At 40.8% G+C, this 19,446-nt stretch overlaps 1 protein-coding gene across 2 annotated transcripts in view; it reads left to right on the top strand.

The window, feature by feature from the left end:
* LOC149080928 (endothelin-converting enzyme 2-like) overlaps positions 1–19,446 on the top strand; it is a 312,513-nt gene that overhangs the window by 274,161 nt on the left and 18,906 nt on the right. Inside the window, exons 11-17 of one of the 2 annotated variants that reach the window (XR_016193399.1) lie at positions 2,569–2,667; positions 2,795–2,872; positions 2,980–3,083; positions 3,389–3,450; positions 3,559–3,610; positions 10,120–10,187; positions 16,670–16,796. Coding sequence is in view for 1 of the 2 variants with exons in the window: in XM_089237622.1 (XP_089093748.1) it covers positions 2,569–2,667; positions 2,795–2,872; positions 2,980–3,083; positions 3,389–3,450; positions 3,559–3,610; positions 10,120–10,187; positions 16,666–16,796 (594 nt within the window). In the remaining variant the exon portion in view is untranslated. Of the gene's footprint in view, positions 1–2,568; positions 2,668–2,794; positions 2,873–2,979; positions 3,084–3,388; positions 3,451–3,558; positions 3,611–10,119; positions 10,188–16,665; positions 16,797–19,446 lie in introns of both variants that reach the window. The other variant, XM_089237622.1, reaches the window with a different exon arrangement.

Genomic DNA, 19,446 nt, shown 5'->3' with positions numbered 1-19,446 from the left:
ACCATTACACCAACTGGCACAAACATGTTTGTGCAAGTAACGCACTTCGTTGAGTGGGGCCTCTTTCCCTCCTTCTCTTTCGAGTATGTGCGGTGTAGAACAAAAGCAGTACAATTGTTTCCGTCGCTAGGCTCTATTATACACTCCCGTACTTCTTGGTCGCCGCACTATAGTGCACGGCCTTAGACACGTGTTGTGAACGAGACGTTTCAAGAGTCTGGTATATCCCTTCCCAACACTTCTAGGAGGACGGTGGCAAAGCTCCCGTTTACAGAAACATCTATCAATCTGAAACTCCTAACCTAATATTCTGGCTCCAGTTTACGAGATTCCTGCTGTGACGATGCGTAAATCCCTTGTTCGATGAGAAGAACCATTCCATCTACAGAAGATTGGCATTTTGGGTGTGCGATGTCATTGTAGTGCCTAATCGGTGTCGTCACGATTGCCTTGCTTACCACGTGATGATTTCAATCTTTCTTTATAGGTAAATCGATCTTAATCCCTTCCCGGCCAGGGACGAGATATCTCGGCCCTGTGTAAATGGGAGAAATACAAAGTATCCCATAAATTTGTAAATAATTTGAAAATTCATTAGAAATGCAGCGTGATTGCGCATTGCGTAATGCCACTAGAGGGCGTTGAACTTCGTTCTCCTTGGAGCAGACACAGGCAGCAGCTTCACTACGGACCCCTGTGTCTTCCCGAACCATCACAAGGCGCCTGGCTGAAGGACATCTGGTATCGCGGCGCCCATTACGTGTGCTGCCAATGACACCCACCCACCAACGCCTCCGTTTGGAGTGGTGTCGAGCACGACGGGATTGGACTGCAACGGAATGGAACCAGGTCGTCTTCAGCGACGAATCGAGATTCAACTTGAGCAGTGATGACAATCGTGTTCGTGTGTGGAGGCCCCGTGGTGAACGCTTCAATCCTGCCTTCGCTTTACAGCGACACACCGCTCCCACAACTGGTGTCACGGTATGGGGTGCCATTGCTTACGATACACGGTCACCCCTAATATTGATCCATGGCACAATGACAGTCCAGCGGTACGTCCATAACATCCTTCAGCCACATGTGTTGCCACTCATGGCAGGGCTCCCAGGAGCCATTTTTCAACAAGACAATGCTAGGCCACACACAGCAAGGATGTCACAAGACTGCCTCCGCCACATTACCACCCTTCCCTGGCCTGCTCTATGCCCAGATTTGTCACCAATCGAGCATATCTGGGATCATTTGGGACGGCAAGTTGGACACCCAACGAGGTTGGTCGAACTAGATGCGCATTTACAGCAACTGTGGAACGAGATGCCTCAGGACATCATACGGAACTTGTATGCCTCAATGCCTGCTCGTATCGCATCGTGCATTCGCGCTAGAGGGGGTCCAACAGAGTACTAAAACTTCAGTTCATCTGTACTTTTTTCTGCAATAAATGATCCTTTTTCTTGGATTTTCTAATCACTTACTTATATCAACGTAGTACTTACATGTGTAAAATTTCGTTTCATTTTGACGACTTCTTCTGGGTGCGCAAATTTTTATGGCAATGAGTGTACCTTTATATGTTATTATAATCGATTTCTGTTAATTTCAATGTCATATGAAGGCTAAGAATTCGAAATTTCTCTGAGAGAAATTGATTGTGACCCACCCGCTAAGCCATACATGTTAAGAATGGCCCACGGGCCAAATTTGACCCCTCAGGGTTATCTCATGTCACCCACCACCTCAAACCTAATTTTGTAAAATGGAACTAAGCGAGACATTTTTAGATCACTTGAGTAACCCACGGGACAGTTCCAGAACACTAAGGGCCGTATTCACCGACATGGTTTAAATTGTAATCGCAATTTTTGGATAAGAGATCAATATAGATTGGTTAAAAACCTGAATTTAACCAATCCGTGTCGATCTCTTATCAAAAAATTGTGACTATAGTTTAAACCATGTCGGTGAATACTGCCCTTAGAGATACCTTATGTAACATGTGGCACAGTTTTGGAGCACTTAAGCGGCCCCGCAATGCGGTTCTACATCACTTAAGTTATCCGCGGCACATTCCCAGATTACTCATGTGATCCGCGGCATAATTACCGATCACTTGAGTGACGCGCGGAACAGTTCCGTCCCAGAGCACTTCAGCGGCCCGCGACACATTTCTAGACCACTTGAAAGATCGCCGAACATTTAGAGATCACTAAAGTGGCTCTATAGAGGACATATCTGAATGTTAGTTCAGGTGCCCACAAACTAGGCAAAGATTTTTTCGTTTTTGGCGCTGAGTCAATTAATAATATTTCGTATTTTTAGAAAGGTTGGTTGGTAACGTGAGCATCATTCAAACTTCCTCACCACCTTTTTTTATCAAAAACCAGCGAACCCGAAACCCCCTCGCCCCTTATCGATGCTGACGTAATACTTGAATGACCCCCTTGCAACGTAATACTTGCAACATTTTATTGGTATTAAAAAAATCACTAAAATAAAATGGCGGATTCAGTAACTAGTGGTCCGATTCAATGTCCCGTATTAACTCAAACGATTTTGAATTGGTAGGTCAAAGAGCTGGTCTCTTCTCTGAAGCAAGCGTTTGCAGTGACACTAGGGCGTCAAGCCTGGTTGGACACGGATAGCAGAGGCCTGTGCGAGGAAAAAGTATGTTTTAGGACTCATAATCCCCATAATAATAATGCGTCTTCGCTTATGATTATGTAATCGAGAATATGGCAATGCTATATTTTTTCTTCTTCTCCCTATCTCATTTCTCACTTATTAATGGAAGGTGTCCGCCATGACAGCAAAGATCGGATTCCCTCAATATATCTTATCACCTGAACAGCTCGATACAGACTATTCCGGGGTAAGCGATAACGTCTTTTTTCCTCTTCGAGACGTGCCGTCCATTTACTGTACGTGTAAAATGAAATACAGGGTCATTGCAACCCATTCGTTGTTTTTCTTCTTCAGCTGGAAATATCGGAAGATCATTTCCTGGACAATATCCTGAAGATGAACCGATACGAAGTCTACAAAGAGCTCACCAAAATGACCAGGACAGTGGACAAAGAAAAGTGAGTACTACCCTTTTACTGAATTGGACCTCAGGTGTGTGGCACTTTTCTCTGTTAGTTGACATTTATTCGTGTATCATGAAATTCTCATGCTAATGCGTATTACATAGTGTATACCAGGGTTGGGCAAATCTGGGCGCAACGCGACTAAAAAATTGGTATTGGCTCCTAAAATTTTCTTTATGCAGTCACTAAATTGAAGACTGAGAGCAGCAAAAAATGTTTGGAATTTATGGCTTTGTTTGTATTTATTTATTGATTTCCAATGATTAAAGTAATTAATTAATTGTTTGTTCTTCCGAAAGGGATTGGTTCGTTCAACCCCTCGTTGTCAACGCTTTCTACGAGCCGACGGGCAATTCAGTGAGTAAGTAAGAAATCATTTACATAACCTCTTCATAGTCAATATTATCATTATTTGCTCGTGTTCCAATTCATACTTATGCACGTTCTTTTTTCTTCTTTTTTTGAACAGTATTTCCCGTTGGGATCCTAAGAAGTCCGATTTACAGCCCCAATCGACCAAAGTAAGTACCAATCCGTTCAGACCCATTCGTACCCACGGTGTATGAAAGCCTTTGTTACAGTACATCACACCAGGGTTTCTTAACCTATGAGTCACGTCCCGAACTTGGGTCACAGAGGGTTCCCGAGACGGGTCGTATAAATCCATCTCACAATACGGTTATAAATTTGTTGCGCTTCGTGGAGAGTCTTAACGATTTCGGCAGCCTGGGCTGGGACCCAAGTATTTTTGGGGCCCTCTTGAGATATGGATTTTATGTACCGTATGTTTGTAGAGATGTCGACATCATATTATTATTATAGAATGTACAGGAATGCTGAAAATTATCTTTACTTTATATAAACACATTAGAAAGCTAAACATAATTTTCCAGAATTAATGGAAAAGATTGCAGGATTATAATGGGAAAATATTCCAGAAGTAATGGGGAAAATATTTCATAATTAATGGAAAAATATAACAGAATTAATGGAAAGATATAACAGAATTAATGGGAAAATATAACAGAATTAATGGGAAAATAGAACAGAATTAATGGGAAAATATAACAGAATTAATGGGAAAATATAACAGAATTAATGGGAAAATATAACAGAATTAATGGGAAAATATAACAGAATTAATGGGAAAATATAACAGAATTAATGAAAGAAGGATTCTAGAATTAATGGAAAAGATTCTATAATTAATGGGAAAAGATTCCAAAATTAATGGGGAAAGATTTCAGAATAATATGGAAGAAAATTTCAGAATGAATGGGAAGAAAATTTCAGAATGAATAGGAAGAAAATTTCAGAATGAATGGGAAGAAAATTTCAGAATGAATAGGAAGAAAATTTCAGAATGAATGGGAAGAAAATTTCAGAAAATTTCAGAATGAATAGGAAGAAAATTTCAGAATGAATGGGAAGAATATTTCAGAAAATTTCAGAATGAATGGGAAGAATATTTCAGAAAATTTCAGAATGAATGGGAAGAATATTTCAGAAAATTTCAGAATGAATGGGAAGAATATTTCAGAAAATTTCAGAATGAATGGGAAGAATATTTCAGAAAATTTCAGAATGAATAGGAAGAAAATTTCAGAATGAATGGGAAGTGGGAAGAATATTTCAGAAAATTTCAGAATGAATGGGAAGTGGGAAGAATATTTCAGAAAATTTCAGAATGAATGGGAAGAATATTTCAGAAAATTTCAGAATGAATGGGAAGAATATTTCAGAAAATTTCAGAATGAATGGGAAGAAAATTTCAGAATGAATAGGAAGAAAATTTCAGAATGAATGGGAAGAAAATTTCAGAATGAATAGGAAGAAAATTTCAGAATGAATGGGAAGAAAATTTCAGAATGAATAGGAAGAAAATTTCAGAATGAATAGGAAGAAAATTTCAGAATGAATGGGAATAATATTTCAGAAAATTTCAGAATGAATAGGAAGAAAATTTCAGAATGAATGGGAAGAAAATTTCAGAATGAATAGGAAGAAAATTTCAGAATGAATGGGAAGAAAATTTCAGAATGAATAGGAAGAAAATTTCAGAATGAATGGGAAGAAAATTTCAGAAAATTTCAGAATGAATGGGAAGAAAATTTCAGAATGAATGGGAAGAAAATTTCAGAATGAATAGGAAGAAAATTTCAGAATGAATGGGAAGAAAATTTCAGAATGAATGGGAAGAAAATTTCAGAAAATTTCAGAATGAATAGGAAGAAAATTTCAGAATGAATGGGAAGAAAATTTCAGAAAATTTCAGAATGAATAGGAAGAAAATTTCAGAATGAATGGGAAGAAAATTTCAGAAAATTTCAGAATGAATAGGAAGAAAATTTCAGAATGAATGGGAAGAAAATTTCAGAAAATTTCAGAATGAATAGGAAGAAAATTTCAGAATGAATGGGAAAAGGTTCCACGACAATAATGGGAAAAGATTCCACGTCAATAATGGGAAAAGAATTCCGAATTATGGGTAAAGATTCCAGAATTAATGGAAAAGGAATTCATAATTGATGTAAAAGGATTCATAATTGATGTAAAAGGATTCATAATTGATGTAAAAGGATTCATAATTGATGTAAAAGGATTCATAATTGATGTAAAAGGATTCATAATTGATGTAAAAGGATTCATAATTGATGTAAAAGGATTCATAATTGATGTAAAAGGATTCATAATTGATGGAAAAAGAATTGATAATTAATAGGAAAAGATTCCATAATTAATGGAATCAATGGGAAAAGATTCCATAATTAATGGAATCAATGGGAAAAGATTCCATAATTAATGGAATCAATGGGAAAAGATTCCAGAATTAATGGAATCAATGGGAAAAGATTCCAGAATTAATGGGAAAAAGATTTCGGAATTAGTTCGAGAGAAGATTCTAGAATAAATGGGGAAGGATTTCAGAAATAGTGAGAAAAATATTCCAGGACTAATCAAAATTTATTCCAGAACTAATGAAAAATCATTCCACAATCAATAAAAAATATTTCTAAAATTAATGAAAAACAATTAATTGAACAGTTAATTACGAACAGTTAACAAAATTAATAAAAAAAACAATTCTGAAATAGATGAAAAACAATTCGAAAATTGATGGAAAAATAATTCAAAACCAATGAAAAATAATTCAAAATCAATTGAAAAAACTTTTTTCAGAATGAAAAAATAATTCCCCAATAAACAATTCTGAAATTAGTGAAAAACAATTCTCCAATTCTCAAATTCTTTAAGATTAATGACATAATGAAATAATTCCAGAAGTAATGAAAAAAATTTAAAAAAGCAGGATTCCCCAAGAACAGATGAAAAAGCAATTCTGAAATTAATTTTATAAATTATTAAAAATAATTCTAAATTAATGGAAAATCCAGTAGGTGCCCTATTTATGAAAGAGAATAATGTGAGCTAAATTTCTAATTGTGAAGGTTTCTAATAATTTCGAGCCCCCCCCCCCCTGATTTGGAGCTTCGATCCCAGGCACTGGTCGCTCACCTATCAAGACACCATAGGCGATTTTGACATTTTTTTCTAAATTAGACATATTTAATAAGAGTTTATAAATTAAAAATATATACATAGACCGACATGGGTCGCAAAGTTAATAGCGCAGCTCAAAATGGTTAAGAACCTCTGCATTACACGGATCGTAATGTAACGATCCGTTTTGTACTTGTACGGGGACTATGACCCATAGGCGGGAATTGACTTGGAAGTCTGGGAGGAGGGCAAGGTCATTATTGCTGGGGGGGCACGATGATGATGAGGCGCCCCCCCCCCGAGTGATTGAAATTATCTATTTAATTACAACTCAAACATCGATTGATATGAATCAGCGTTCCCTTGCGTCATCGATTATTCTCTCGAAATTACCTAATACTTCGATTATCACATGATCATTTTTCTCATTAATAGCAATACTTAGTATTGCAAACACGTGGATTTACATCGCGTCGCTCGGTTTATCAAGCTTGACGTTAGGTGGCGTTACCAGTGTTTCTCATTGTATAACACGTTATACGCTTGGTTTAACAAGGCTATGTTGAGTCGCTTGACTTACGTGACTCCGTTTACGAAGGAATTCGGTCATTAAATCACTGTGAGAAAACTCCTTTTTGGGCGAAGGTAGAGTGACAAGACTTTCTCGCCAGGGCCATAACTACACATATTTTGGGAGAAGCTAAAAGGGCTTTCCGGGTAGGGCCCTCACTTCGTAGGGCCAGGTAATGCACAGAAACTGTGAAGGTCAGGACTTGGGCCAAAGTATGATAACTAGATGTGGGAAGGTGAAAATGGGCTTGTCCTGGATTGTTTTCAGGTTATTGGTAACGCGCATCCAGAATGCTACAGGAAAGGTTGGATGGCAGGCACGTCAACAGACGAAAGGTTAGGGGCAAAGCGCAGTGATGAGAGCGGATGGGACATGTGCTGCTGGATAAGGACGGACATTTGGGGATGGCGTGGAGTTCCGATGGATGTGGATCCTGTGGCCGGGTGTGGATGTCGGTGGGATTTTTTTTTTCCAGCATGGCCCAGTCGAAAGGTGGACCGCTTATATCTCGCAAGAGACAGAGTGGAGGGCCATGTTTGGTGCTGGTGGTGCCCTGGATTGTAGTTTATTTTGTACGAAACTAAAAAGAGAGGTTGCGCAGAAGCAACCGGAGTGATGTTCAGAAACTCTGAGCTTCAGAGGGGACCCTAGATAAGTAAATTAGCGGTAAAACTCACGGCTATAGACGGTAGTCTGTTTGAAAGTTCTTTTTGAAGAGAAAGATGATTGGTAGAGAAAGATGGCTTTCTCTTCAGCCAGGGCCGTAACTACGCGGGGCCAACGTGTTGCTCCGAAACCATGAGCTTCAGGAGGACGGTGGGGGAGGGGGGGGCAGGTAAGCAGATTAGTTGTGGAAAGGTATAAACTGCAGCCGTGGATCGTGATTTGTGTGGAAATTCTTTTTGGGCGAAGGTGATGTTCAGAAACCTTGAGCGTCAGGGAGGGGCCCAAGGATAGCTAGCTATAATTAGTGATAAAAATCACATCCCCGGAGGGCAAACTGTGTAAATCTTTTTTTGGGTGGGGGGGGGGGGTTGAAGGTAGAGTAAGAAGGCTTCTCGGCCACGGCCGTAACTATGCAGGTGCAACTGAGATGATTTTCAGAAACTCTGGGCTTGAAGAGGGGGGGGGGTGCAGGAAAGCTAATTAAATGCGGTAAAAATCACAGCCCCGGGTACAGTACCTGTTTCGCGCATGGGCAAACTGATCATGTACCTATTGTCAAAAGTTTACTGTCTTCCGTATTATAGCCTGTGACCACACATACTTAATCCACAAACATACTCATCTGTACCAAAAAGCAATGTAGATGAGGAGCCCCCAAAAATCCATATTTGTCCAGGCCTGATCTTATAAGGGACTAGCTCTGCCAAGTGGTAATCTGCGTGAAGGAACTCTTTCGGGCAAATGCAGAGTATGAAGGATTTCTAGCTGGGGCCGAAATTACGCAGGGGGCGTTTGGGGTCCTGATGTTCCGAATTTCTGAGTTTCGGTAAAGGCAAAGTTAAGTTGTAGGACGATAAAAATCGCAGCCCCGGATGGTAACCGGGGGCCCCTGTAGCTGAGATTAATCGAATTTTTCCGTCGTGCAAGCATCGTATCGTTTTCCAGGGCTGTACTGCGGTCTTCGAGGCAGATTAACATATAAGACTCTGATTAATCTTTCTACATGCACCTAATTAGTTTACCACGGGATTCCTTCTAAAGCTTGTGGCAGCCGGGCGTACCTCCCAGTCGCTGTACTTACGGCACTGGTATTTTCTACGAGAGATCTTACCGGATTTGTTTCAGATCACGCCAACAAGACACATCCGGTCGCAGCTTGGTGGAACGTTGACCCAATTTCGCCATGAAGTACAATATAGCTTACGCATTACGTTTCCATGCCTATGGGAGCGGGCAAAATGGGCGTGTTGCTCGGTCCTCTAAAAATTCCAGATTTGTCCAACCTCAACTTCTTATCGTACAAAGATTTTGATGCTTAGATATCCATGGGCTCCCTAAATCCGCTCTATCTAGTCTCAACTTCTTCTTGTGGGGGATATCTCAAAGACACGGATAGAGAGCCTCACTCCAGACTATCTTGATCCCTCCTGTCTCGACTAATTTCCGTCAGGATATCCAGAAACACATTTGATACGAGACTATCCATTGGAAATGGGCCTTTGAGCCGGATCCACACCGGCTGCGTGGCGTTGCGGTGCACTGTGACGCGCTGCCATTGCATGTAGCAATAGTGATCTCAGCCTACAACAACGTTTAACGTACGAGGAGTGAGTGGTGGAGCAGCTCTTGCTCTGTTCTCCCCAAGCGGAATCGAGCGCTAGAATCGATATATTCTAGAAACCTCGGCTAGAACCGATCATCGCGCCAGACAGCGATGCACGTCAGAAGACAACCCCGTCCACATGAGACATTTTCTTTGATGTACCTACCGCATGGCCCCCACATCCTGAAGCAGGGCCCCTAGGCTGTGATCTTTTACGGGCCCCCCGACCAGACTTTCACGGGGCCCCTTTCATGATGAATTTATAGCGTGAAAAAACAAAAAACTGATTAAAATACTCCCGGGCCCCAGGGCTGGAGCCTTGTCAGCCCACCCCTTGTGGGGGCCATGACCTACCGACTGACTGCCATTGGATCGCGCTCCATGACGAGAGCGAAGCTACGAAATTTCGTGCTGTAGGCCGTCCAAATCGAAAAAGCCTCCTAGCAGGTTTTGGCAATACCTGATTTTAGGGGGTGTTGCTTCCCGAAGCGTGTGTCGCGGCTACAAGGGAAGTTATTAATTTTGGGATAGAACTCGGGAATAGCTAAGGGTATATTAATGCAAACTTCACTGAGACTGGCAAGAAGCTAATGGAAAAAATTTATTCAATTTATTTTATTTCCTAATTTTGATTATAAATTCTGAAATTTATTTGACTCTGTTTGATTGAAATTTACATTTATTTCTAGATTTCTCAATTTTGGAATGCTGGGCGTTGTGATCGGCCACGAAATCACTCATGGATTCGATACGAGCGGTAAAATGCATGAAAATCATTTATTTCAAGATGATCGGTACTGTATTCACATACGCAATGTAATAACTGAGGTGGGGGGGGGGGGGCTTCTGAATCCTAGGGGGGCATTGATTAGGGTTCAAAATCAATGAAATCAGCGAAGATGGGGATGATGGTGGATGAGGATTCCCGTATCATTTGTCTCTTGTAACTACAACACCCTCCAAACGAGAGAGAGAGAGAGAGGAGAGACCTAGAACTTTGTTTTCTATATTTTCAATCCACAATTGGACTACAGAGAGTGAAAAATTCTGGCATCACCGATGTTCACTCTAAAGGCGGATACACACTACTATGATGTGACGTGCAACCACGTGATGTCAGATGGCGCGGGATCATATCAGACATTATATGGTGTGCAAACTGGGGTGATACATTAAGACCGAAACACACTACGATGTCGAATTTGTATAATATATATATACAGGAAGAAAAATGATTTTCATCTCCCCTCAATGTTTTCTACATGTCGTCGCCTCTGTCCAAAATGTCAGGCCCGTCATTTAAGGGGGGGGGGGGGTGTCATGGGGGCCGTTGCCCCACCCCTGGCTTTTGAAAATACACGCTAAAAATGGTATATATATATACAAATTTATATATAATTATAAATACATTGAGTGCATGTTCTTTGCCCCCCCCGGAAAAATTTTGCCCCCCCCGGAAAAAGTTGAAATGACGGCCCTGCAAAATATATTGTTTTTGATAATTTGCATATAAAGAAAATAATTCCCCAGTGTAGTTGGGAGATTTTATAATTATGAAAATAATCCCAAATGAGTTATGCCTGATGAATATAGTCGGACCCCGATATAATAACAAATTTTACGATCGTGCCCCGATATAATGATAATAAATTTTACTATCGTACTCCAATATATTGATACATTACATATATGAATTATTATGTATATCATATACATAATACGTTTTATCATGCTTTATCGCATGGTTATTATGCATAATCGCCAGTAAAAGCTACAATTTGTTATTAGTTATTAAATTAACCAATGATTTTTGTGACACGTAATAAGACGTGTTACGTCGGATTTCATCATCCGACACATTCCCACGTCGCGTCAGCACAGTGTGAACGTAACTGCAGAAGGATCATTGGTGGAATTTATATCGCACGCATTTCCACGTGGTCGCGCGTCACGTCAGAGTAGTGTGCACGGATTTTTGCATGTTATGTCAGATTACATCATCACAGACTTTACCACGTTGCGTCCGCACAGTGTGAACGTACCTACAGAAGACTCATTGGTGGAACTTTATATCACACGCATTAACGTGTGGTAACACGCCACGTCAGCGTAGGGTGTATCCGCCTTTACCCACGCCAGGAAAATACCCAAATCCAGGTAGTTTCAGCCAGTAGCTTAAATTACAGCTCACGATATCGCGTATATCTTTCTGAATTTTCACGGCATCAAACGGGAATTTCTATACAAGTTGCCCTATCTATCTGACAACCAGATTATAAAAAAAAAAGTAAATATTCCCTGCGCATGCGCAACTAAAAATACATTGGTCAAAATTTTCATACCTCATTGAATAACAAATTTCCACATTCTAAATTCCTACACAGAATGTCTCACGCGTAGTGCCAAATTTCATAAATTTGTTTGAAAACTCCGTTTGCTACAAGCGAAAAGCATGCGATGGAAATTGAAATTTTTATTTAAAAAAAGCATATTTTCGTAAATATATGCGCTATGCTCACGGAAATGCAAAGACATATTGCACAATGTGAATACATTATTTTGTTAAAATTACAAGTCATTTGCAGAAAGTGAGCGTGTGCAAGCTTGTGAATGGCTGAAAGAGTGACTAAGAACATGTGCAAACATGTGAATGACCAAAAGAGTGACGGAAAGCGTGTGCATGCATATGAATGGCTGAAAGAGTGATTAAGAGTATGTGCAAGCATGTGAATGGCTGAAAGAGTGACGGAAAGCGTGTGCAAGCATATGAAAGGCTGAAAGAGTGACTTAGAGCATGTGAATGGCTGAAAGAGTGACTAAGAACGTGTGCAAGCATGTGAATGGTTGAAAGAGTGACTAAGAGCATGTGCAAACATGTGAATGACCAAAAGAGTGACGGAGAGCGTGTGCAAGCTTATGAATGGCTGAAAGAGTGATTAAGAGTATGTGCAAGCATGTGAAAGCCTGAAAGAGTGACTTAGAGCATGTGCAAACATGTGAATGACCAAAAGAGGGACAAAAGAAGTCTGTAAACATGTGAATGGGACTAAAAGTGTGACGAAAAGCATGTTTAAACATATGAATGGCTGGAAGAGTGACCTAGAGCATGTGCAAACAAGGGAATGACCGAAAGAGTGACGGAAAGCGTCTGTAAGCATGTGAATGTGACTAAAGGACTGACGCAAAGCGTGTGCAAACACCTGAATGTCCGAAAGAGTGACGCAAAGCGTGTGCAAACACCTGAATGTCCGAAAGAGTGACGCAAAGCGTGTGCAAGCATATAAATGACAGATTGACCTAGAACGTGAGCAAGCATCACTGTTTTTTGGTCATCCGCTGTTCCGGTCAATCAAAATTGCGATTACACGGACATAAAGCATCACGTGATCGAAATTCCACAACGATTTGCCCAGTATTTTTCTAGAAATTCGAGATTTTTGGTCACATAGTGTCGAAAAGGTAGGTCTGCACACGTAAGAAAAATAAGATGATCATGGCCTAGGATCCCGGCTCCAGAATGTGGAGGCGCGGATATACATCCTCTAATATAGACAGTTTCGAAAAATCTAACAGATTTCGGAGATAAGATCATCATGGATAGATTCTGGAAAAATCGATTGGAACAAGGTGGGGAAAAAAGCCTGAAATTAATGTGTTTTCTTACGGTTTACTTCGGCCAAGACGTCCATCAACTGAATATTGATCACCTTGCCTTGTTTGGTGAATCTGCTCGTTCTTCACCCACAGATCAATATGTTTATCCCTCTCTTCCCGCTAACTAATGATCGTATCGGTGTGAAGCAGGGGGGATCTTTATCCTTTTTCAGCCGCGACCCCAAAATCAACAACAACATCATCATCAGTTTAGCGACCCCATGGGACTATTCGTTTTTCGAAATTAGTAAAACCAGTGATGCAATAAGTGCATTTATAACAAGACTGTTAGTGGATCTGTACGACCCATCTAAGAAGCCGGTTTAAAGCCGGGTTTTCCTAGGAGCAGGTTTCTACTGCGTGTGCAGCGTGAACACGCTGATTGGACAAAATACCGGAATTTCAGGTTTTTAACTAATCAGCGTTTCCACGCTGCACACGGCCCGAAAATTCTACTCTTAGGAAAACCCTGCTTAAGGAAATTTCGCCAACGACGTTTCGTCCTAGGTACATTTCACCTTCCCTGACCGTGTGAGTGACAAAGTGTGTGTGGGTGAGTGACTAAGTGAGGGGAGTGACTGTATGGTGAGCAAGTGATTGGGGGTGTGACCATATGACTTTTCAAGCGAGTGATTGTATGAGTGACCGCGTGCGTAACCATATGAACACACACACTCATATGGTCACTCGTACGGCCATTCATTTGACAAATCATACCTTCACTCACTTTATCATTCATACAATCACTTAGTCACTAGTATGATCACTCGCATATTCACTTGTGTGGTCACTAGTATGATCACTCGCATATTCAGTTGTGTGGTCACTTATACGATCACTCACTCACACAGTCACTCACTTGATTATTCATATGATCATTCACACTCACACTGACTCTTACGGTCACTCACTTACTACTCACTTGATCGCTTATACAATCACTCACTTGGTCACTCATACTATCACTCTCTTGGTCACTCATACAATCACTCACTTGGTCACTCATACAATCACTCACTTGGTCACTCATACAATCACTTACTACTTACTTGTGGTCACTCATACAATCACTTACTACTTACTTGTGGTCACTCATACAATCACTTACTACTCACTTGGTCACCGCAAAATCGCTTACTACTCACTTGGTCACCACAAAATCGCTTACTACTCACTTGGTCACCACAAAATCGCTTACTACTCACTTGGTCACCACAAAATCGCTTACTACTCACTTGGTCACTCATACTGTCAGGGCAGGTGGAATGTCAAGTGCGAAATGTCAGAGGCGAAATTTTCGGATCCCGAGAAGCCCCGGTGAAACATGTTTGGGTCGGGATCCATAGCCCAAGAACCCCTGTCGGTAAGTGGATTTTAACTGCCCATCTCGGAAGTCTCTCTGATCCATGTTTGGGTCATGACCCACGTGTTAAGAATCCCTTCTTCAAACGTTACGTTCACCACAAACATTTTGGAAACCTTCGTGGCACCCCGTAAAGCAGGAATTCTTAAAATTATTTCTGTTTCATATACCCTTACCTAAATGAGGGCCACGGACCCCCCCCCCCGTACCAATAAAACTAATGACACGGTGACACGGAATCCCCCTTCAGTATATAATTGTGTAGATACGGTAAGGTCTTTGTTTTTTTAGCAAAAGCTTACGGCTTAAATTGCCTACGATGCAGTTTCACATCAGTGAAATGGCCCATGACCCCAGGGCCGTCATTTCAACTTTTTCCAGGAGGGGGCAAAGAACATGTACTCAAGGTATGTGTGTACATATATGTACCACTTTTAGTGTATTTTCAAAAGGTCGGGGGGGGGGGCAACGACCCCCCCCCCACCCCATATATATTGGGTATATACGATTGGTTCCATATCGTTCAAGTTACCCACGGATATTAACAGATCACCTTGGCACTATTACAGATCGTTTAAGTGTGACACGGCACATTTACAGATCACTCAAATGCCCCCTCACGGCGCAGTTCCAGATCACTCAATCGGCCTCTAGCACATTTAGTCGACTAACCGTTTAACAGTCGCTCCATGAATACGGCCATTACAGATCCACGATGCACATTTACACATCACTTAACAGGGTTCAGTCCCGCCAAAAGTTGGGTCCGTTTTTAGGACCCTTCACAAAATTCTGGGCCCGAAAAATGAACCTTCACAAAATAAAAACTAATGAAACCATAAATTTGGCATTCCATTTCTTTTGTGACACATCATCTGGATTATTTCGCTTCACACAAAATCACTTATTTTCACAAAATTAATGACCCCTTTTCACAAAAATAAGGAAAAATTTCACAAGAAGAGGAGCCTACACAAAAGTCTGGACATGCTGCTGCGGCGCAGTTCCAGATCACTTAATTAAGTGGCCCGCCACACGTTTTTAAATCAATGAAGTGGCCCTCGTGGTCCTAAAGGTCGAACACCCTTGGTATAAACGATATGTTCTTGCCAATAATTTATCATTGAAACCCCGTAAAACATAGGTTCTTAAACTTTTATTATCCATGGAGCCTTAACGGAAATGACATAAGGGACATGGGCATCCTTGCACCTTCAGCATAAATTTACGGACCCCCCCACCCCCCCAAGAGGCCCGTGAACTGCTAGTACACATCGGCACTCTTCGACATTTGAGCCTGTGATCGTTGAACGTTATGCAGAGCACCGAGCTCAAAAACGCCCCATTCTCTTTCATCATGGAGTAACACAATGTTACAGTGGTATAAAATATGTCACATAAATACTTGTCACATAATTCACCTGCCTGATAGTATGAGGGGGGGGGGGGGAAACATTTCGTAGAGGAAAATTGTCTTATCCATCAGTTTGTCAAACATTTGATGTCTTCGTTCATGAGACTGTAAAACATTGCCTTAAAGGTGCAACCGCACCCACATTTTTCGAAATTCGGATACATATTTTGTGTGGTGGATGTTTTTAGGCCTTAGATGTTTCAGAAACACGCGAGCATCATAATTGGAGATCTCTCTCTCTCAGATGTTGGTGGCAAGAACTTTCTTGTTTTTCGAAGTAGTTTCGAGATAGTTCCTTGATGTGGGAATACGTGGACGGCACTTTCAAATCATAGTGGCGATCGGTGAGGCGGGAAAATTTTGGCGCTTCAGAGAGAGGGAGAGAGAGAGATGGAGATCAATCTAGTATCGTTGTACATGTTGCTCTTAGATGCGAAAAGTCCAAACTGAGGCACCATGTGCCAACACTGGGCGAACGATTTGTTCGTACATCAAAACTTTGTTCCCCGAACTTTGGATTTTGACCAGCTCAAATTTCCATCAAAATTTCCATTCCATTTCAACTAATTTTCTTTCAAAACGGAACATTTCCAAATGTTCCTCTTGAATGTTGATCAATGAACATGGCATTTAAATATTCTTCTACCATTCCTACATGCTACCTGTAGGGCTATTTTCTACTTTTTTGCTTCTACTGTAAATTTGGCAAAAAATGGAAATGTTCCCTTTTGAAAATGAGTTCCTCGTTTGTTTTGTGTTTTGTTGTTTTCGATCGCAGACACTGAGCTATGATCTCTTTGCCAGGTAGGAAGTTTGACAAAGCTGGTAACTTAACTCAATGGTGGCCGGACGAGATGATCGACAAGTACAAAGAACAAGCAGCCTGCTTCATCGAGCAATACTCGCAGTACCCCATCGAGATGGTCGGCCAGAACGTAAGTCTCTTTCGACACTAAACATTCAAATCTTCAGCAAGGGAAGGGGGGTGGGTAGCAAAAGGTCCTGGTCAGGTTCGCGATGGCTAATTGATTCATGAAAAACGGGATCTTACTGTTCGGAGTAAATTTACTAATTATAGCGGTTAATTAACTCATGGGTTAGTTACTAACCCCTACGCCCCGGGAATACTCGAAGAAAAGCTGCTCTCAAAATGGCTGCCCAAAAAAAAATTTCCATTTTTTTTCAGTTAATCTTTAGTGAAAGATAGATGACGCTCAAACTCATTCGTTGCAATTACAGTGATACCTCGGCTAACGAAGATAATTCGTTCCGGAATCACGTTTGTTAGCCGAAAACTTCGTAAACCGAGGAGGTATCGCTGTGCCAAGACGGACACTATGAGACGGAAACCTATGGGTGCGCCTTTATAAAATGGAAATCTGTCTGAAATGGAATATTATTTCACGTTCCGTTCCGTGCAGGTTTCATTGTAAAAAAGGTGCGAACAATAGTGCACGCTGGCTTCCGCTTCTGCAAGTCTGCGTCGCTACAGATTGGTTAAAGAACCCGAAATTCAAGTTTTTAATCAATCTGTAACGGCGCGGATGTGCAGAATCGGAAGCAAGCGTGCACTGTGTTCGCACGTACCCTAATGCAGGGGGTGGCCAGGCTTTTTCCAAGCCGTGCTACAATCAAAGTTATTTTCAATGCGCGTGCCACAATTTTAACGCGCGGATCACACGTTCCGTTTTACGGGACGCATGCATTCTCTCCGTTCCCGCAAAATGTTGTTTAGGTGTCCTCCCATTTTCGTAAAAATTGTTTAGTTTGTAACTTTTTTGAGTTCTAAATGTTTATTTTTGAGTCATAAATTCGATTATCGCAATACGGATTGTGAATGTATGTCTATCGGTAGAAGTTCATCTTATCTACAGCCTCTTGGGCGTAGACACAAGAAACTGAGGACTTGGGGTGCTTCCCCCTCCCCCCCCCATCAAACCTGTAACACAGCTTAGCTCCCCCCTCCCCCCACTCCTAAGAATTCATAGATGTACATTGTATGTTCCCCATGTGGAAAAACGCACGTAGCAGCAGGTTAATAATGATTTTTATATAATTTATGTGCAGTTATATTTCGGCCGATTAGAGCTTTATCTCACATATTCTGTGGGAAAATTTCAATTTTCTTTCAAGTTTTAAACCAATAAAAAATTTCAAATCTACAAGTTCCCATAATATGAAAAAAAAGTTGTATTTATACGATCCATCGATCATGATATTTATGGATTGAAAATTTGAGAATTATGCATAATCACTGGTAAATGTGCATTTTGTCATTGAAATCACGGGGACCACACGATTTTTTTTCCGTTGAAGACAGAGATTTCCGCTTAATACAGGTTCCGTTAAAGACGGGTTCTACTGTATATAGTCTATGTTAAGTCATGTTAACATGGTGAATCAATGCCGCCCATAATCCGGTTAGCCAGCCGATGTAGCTGCGGGAATGATGAAAATCTCCTAATCGCCGAGGAGAATTAAGATGTAGGATATTTATGGAACAGGTATGTGTGCCTAGACTGAGCTAAAACACCCGGGTGTCCGAACATTGGCTGACTTGGACACTTGGACCAGGACTCCATGTGACGCTAACATGACATCGATTCGTCGTTGTACGGCATACACAACTATAACTTGTGACATCCAGACGGACGGACCGCCACCCATGGGAACTTTGATTATCGAGTCCAGACGTGCCAAGGACGCTATATTATCAATTTAGGTTTCGATTCTTAGATCATGATTTATCATAATTATTCCGTTGATTTATACTCCTGTAATTGGACTTGTTATTCTGTTATACAAATTTATATACATATTTAATAAAATTCCGGATGCACCCATCTTTCGGGTACGCTTCGATATCTCCTTAAGATGGGAGGCGGGGTGTGTCCGGTCCTTCAATGTTCAATGTATATAGTCTAACCATACTAGATCCCGGCATTTTTGAAGCCATCTTCGATTGGCTCTTTAGGAGCGCTCAAATAAAATGTCCGTTCAATACGAGCAAGTTTTATATTCCATAATAAAACAAATTCTTCTTTTAAGCAGTTTGGAACATTTGCATAAAATTTCTATGTATGAAATCGTCGAGCGACTTCAACTTCAACAAACGGTCTGCCAGGAACTGCTGAAAGGGGTCTTCAACCTTTCAGACACGCTGGCCAAATTGAAACTTTCCGCGGGCCGCCAACTCATGTAACTTGGCGACATCATTACACGGGGGGGGGGGGGGGGGGGGGCAATCGGGTCCCGAGTTAAACAGGGACAGAAATAATTGAGGGCTTTATTTATTCTGAAATTATTTCTTTTGTTAATTATCAATTAGAAGGTCTCGAATAATTTTTTTACATCAATTCTGAAACAAGTTTTTGATCAATTACCGATTGAATTTATTAATTTTGAGATTAATTTTAATCTGAAATCGCTTCAAATTATTCTTAAATTATTTATTTCGGTAATTCCGAAATTATTTTTCTTGTCAATACATATCTTGGGATCGTTTCTTTCGATAATTATGCAATTATTCTTTTATTGATTGCGAAAAATAGTTTTTATCAGAAATTATGAAATTATTTCTGTCGT

Source organism: Pholcus phalangioides, unplaced genomic scaffold, assembly GCF_987345545.1.
Source record: "Pholcus phalangioides strain wild (caught in Gottingen) unplaced genomic scaffold, Ppha-v1.0 ptg000010l_1, whole genome shotgun sequence".
In the NCBI taxonomy this organism is placed as follows: domain Eukaryota; kingdom Metazoa; phylum Arthropoda; class Arachnida; order Araneae; family Pholcidae; genus Pholcus; species Pholcus phalangioides.
The sequence above is the reverse complement of the archived record's forward strand: the minus strand, read 5'-3'. Positions and strand labels throughout refer to the sequence as shown.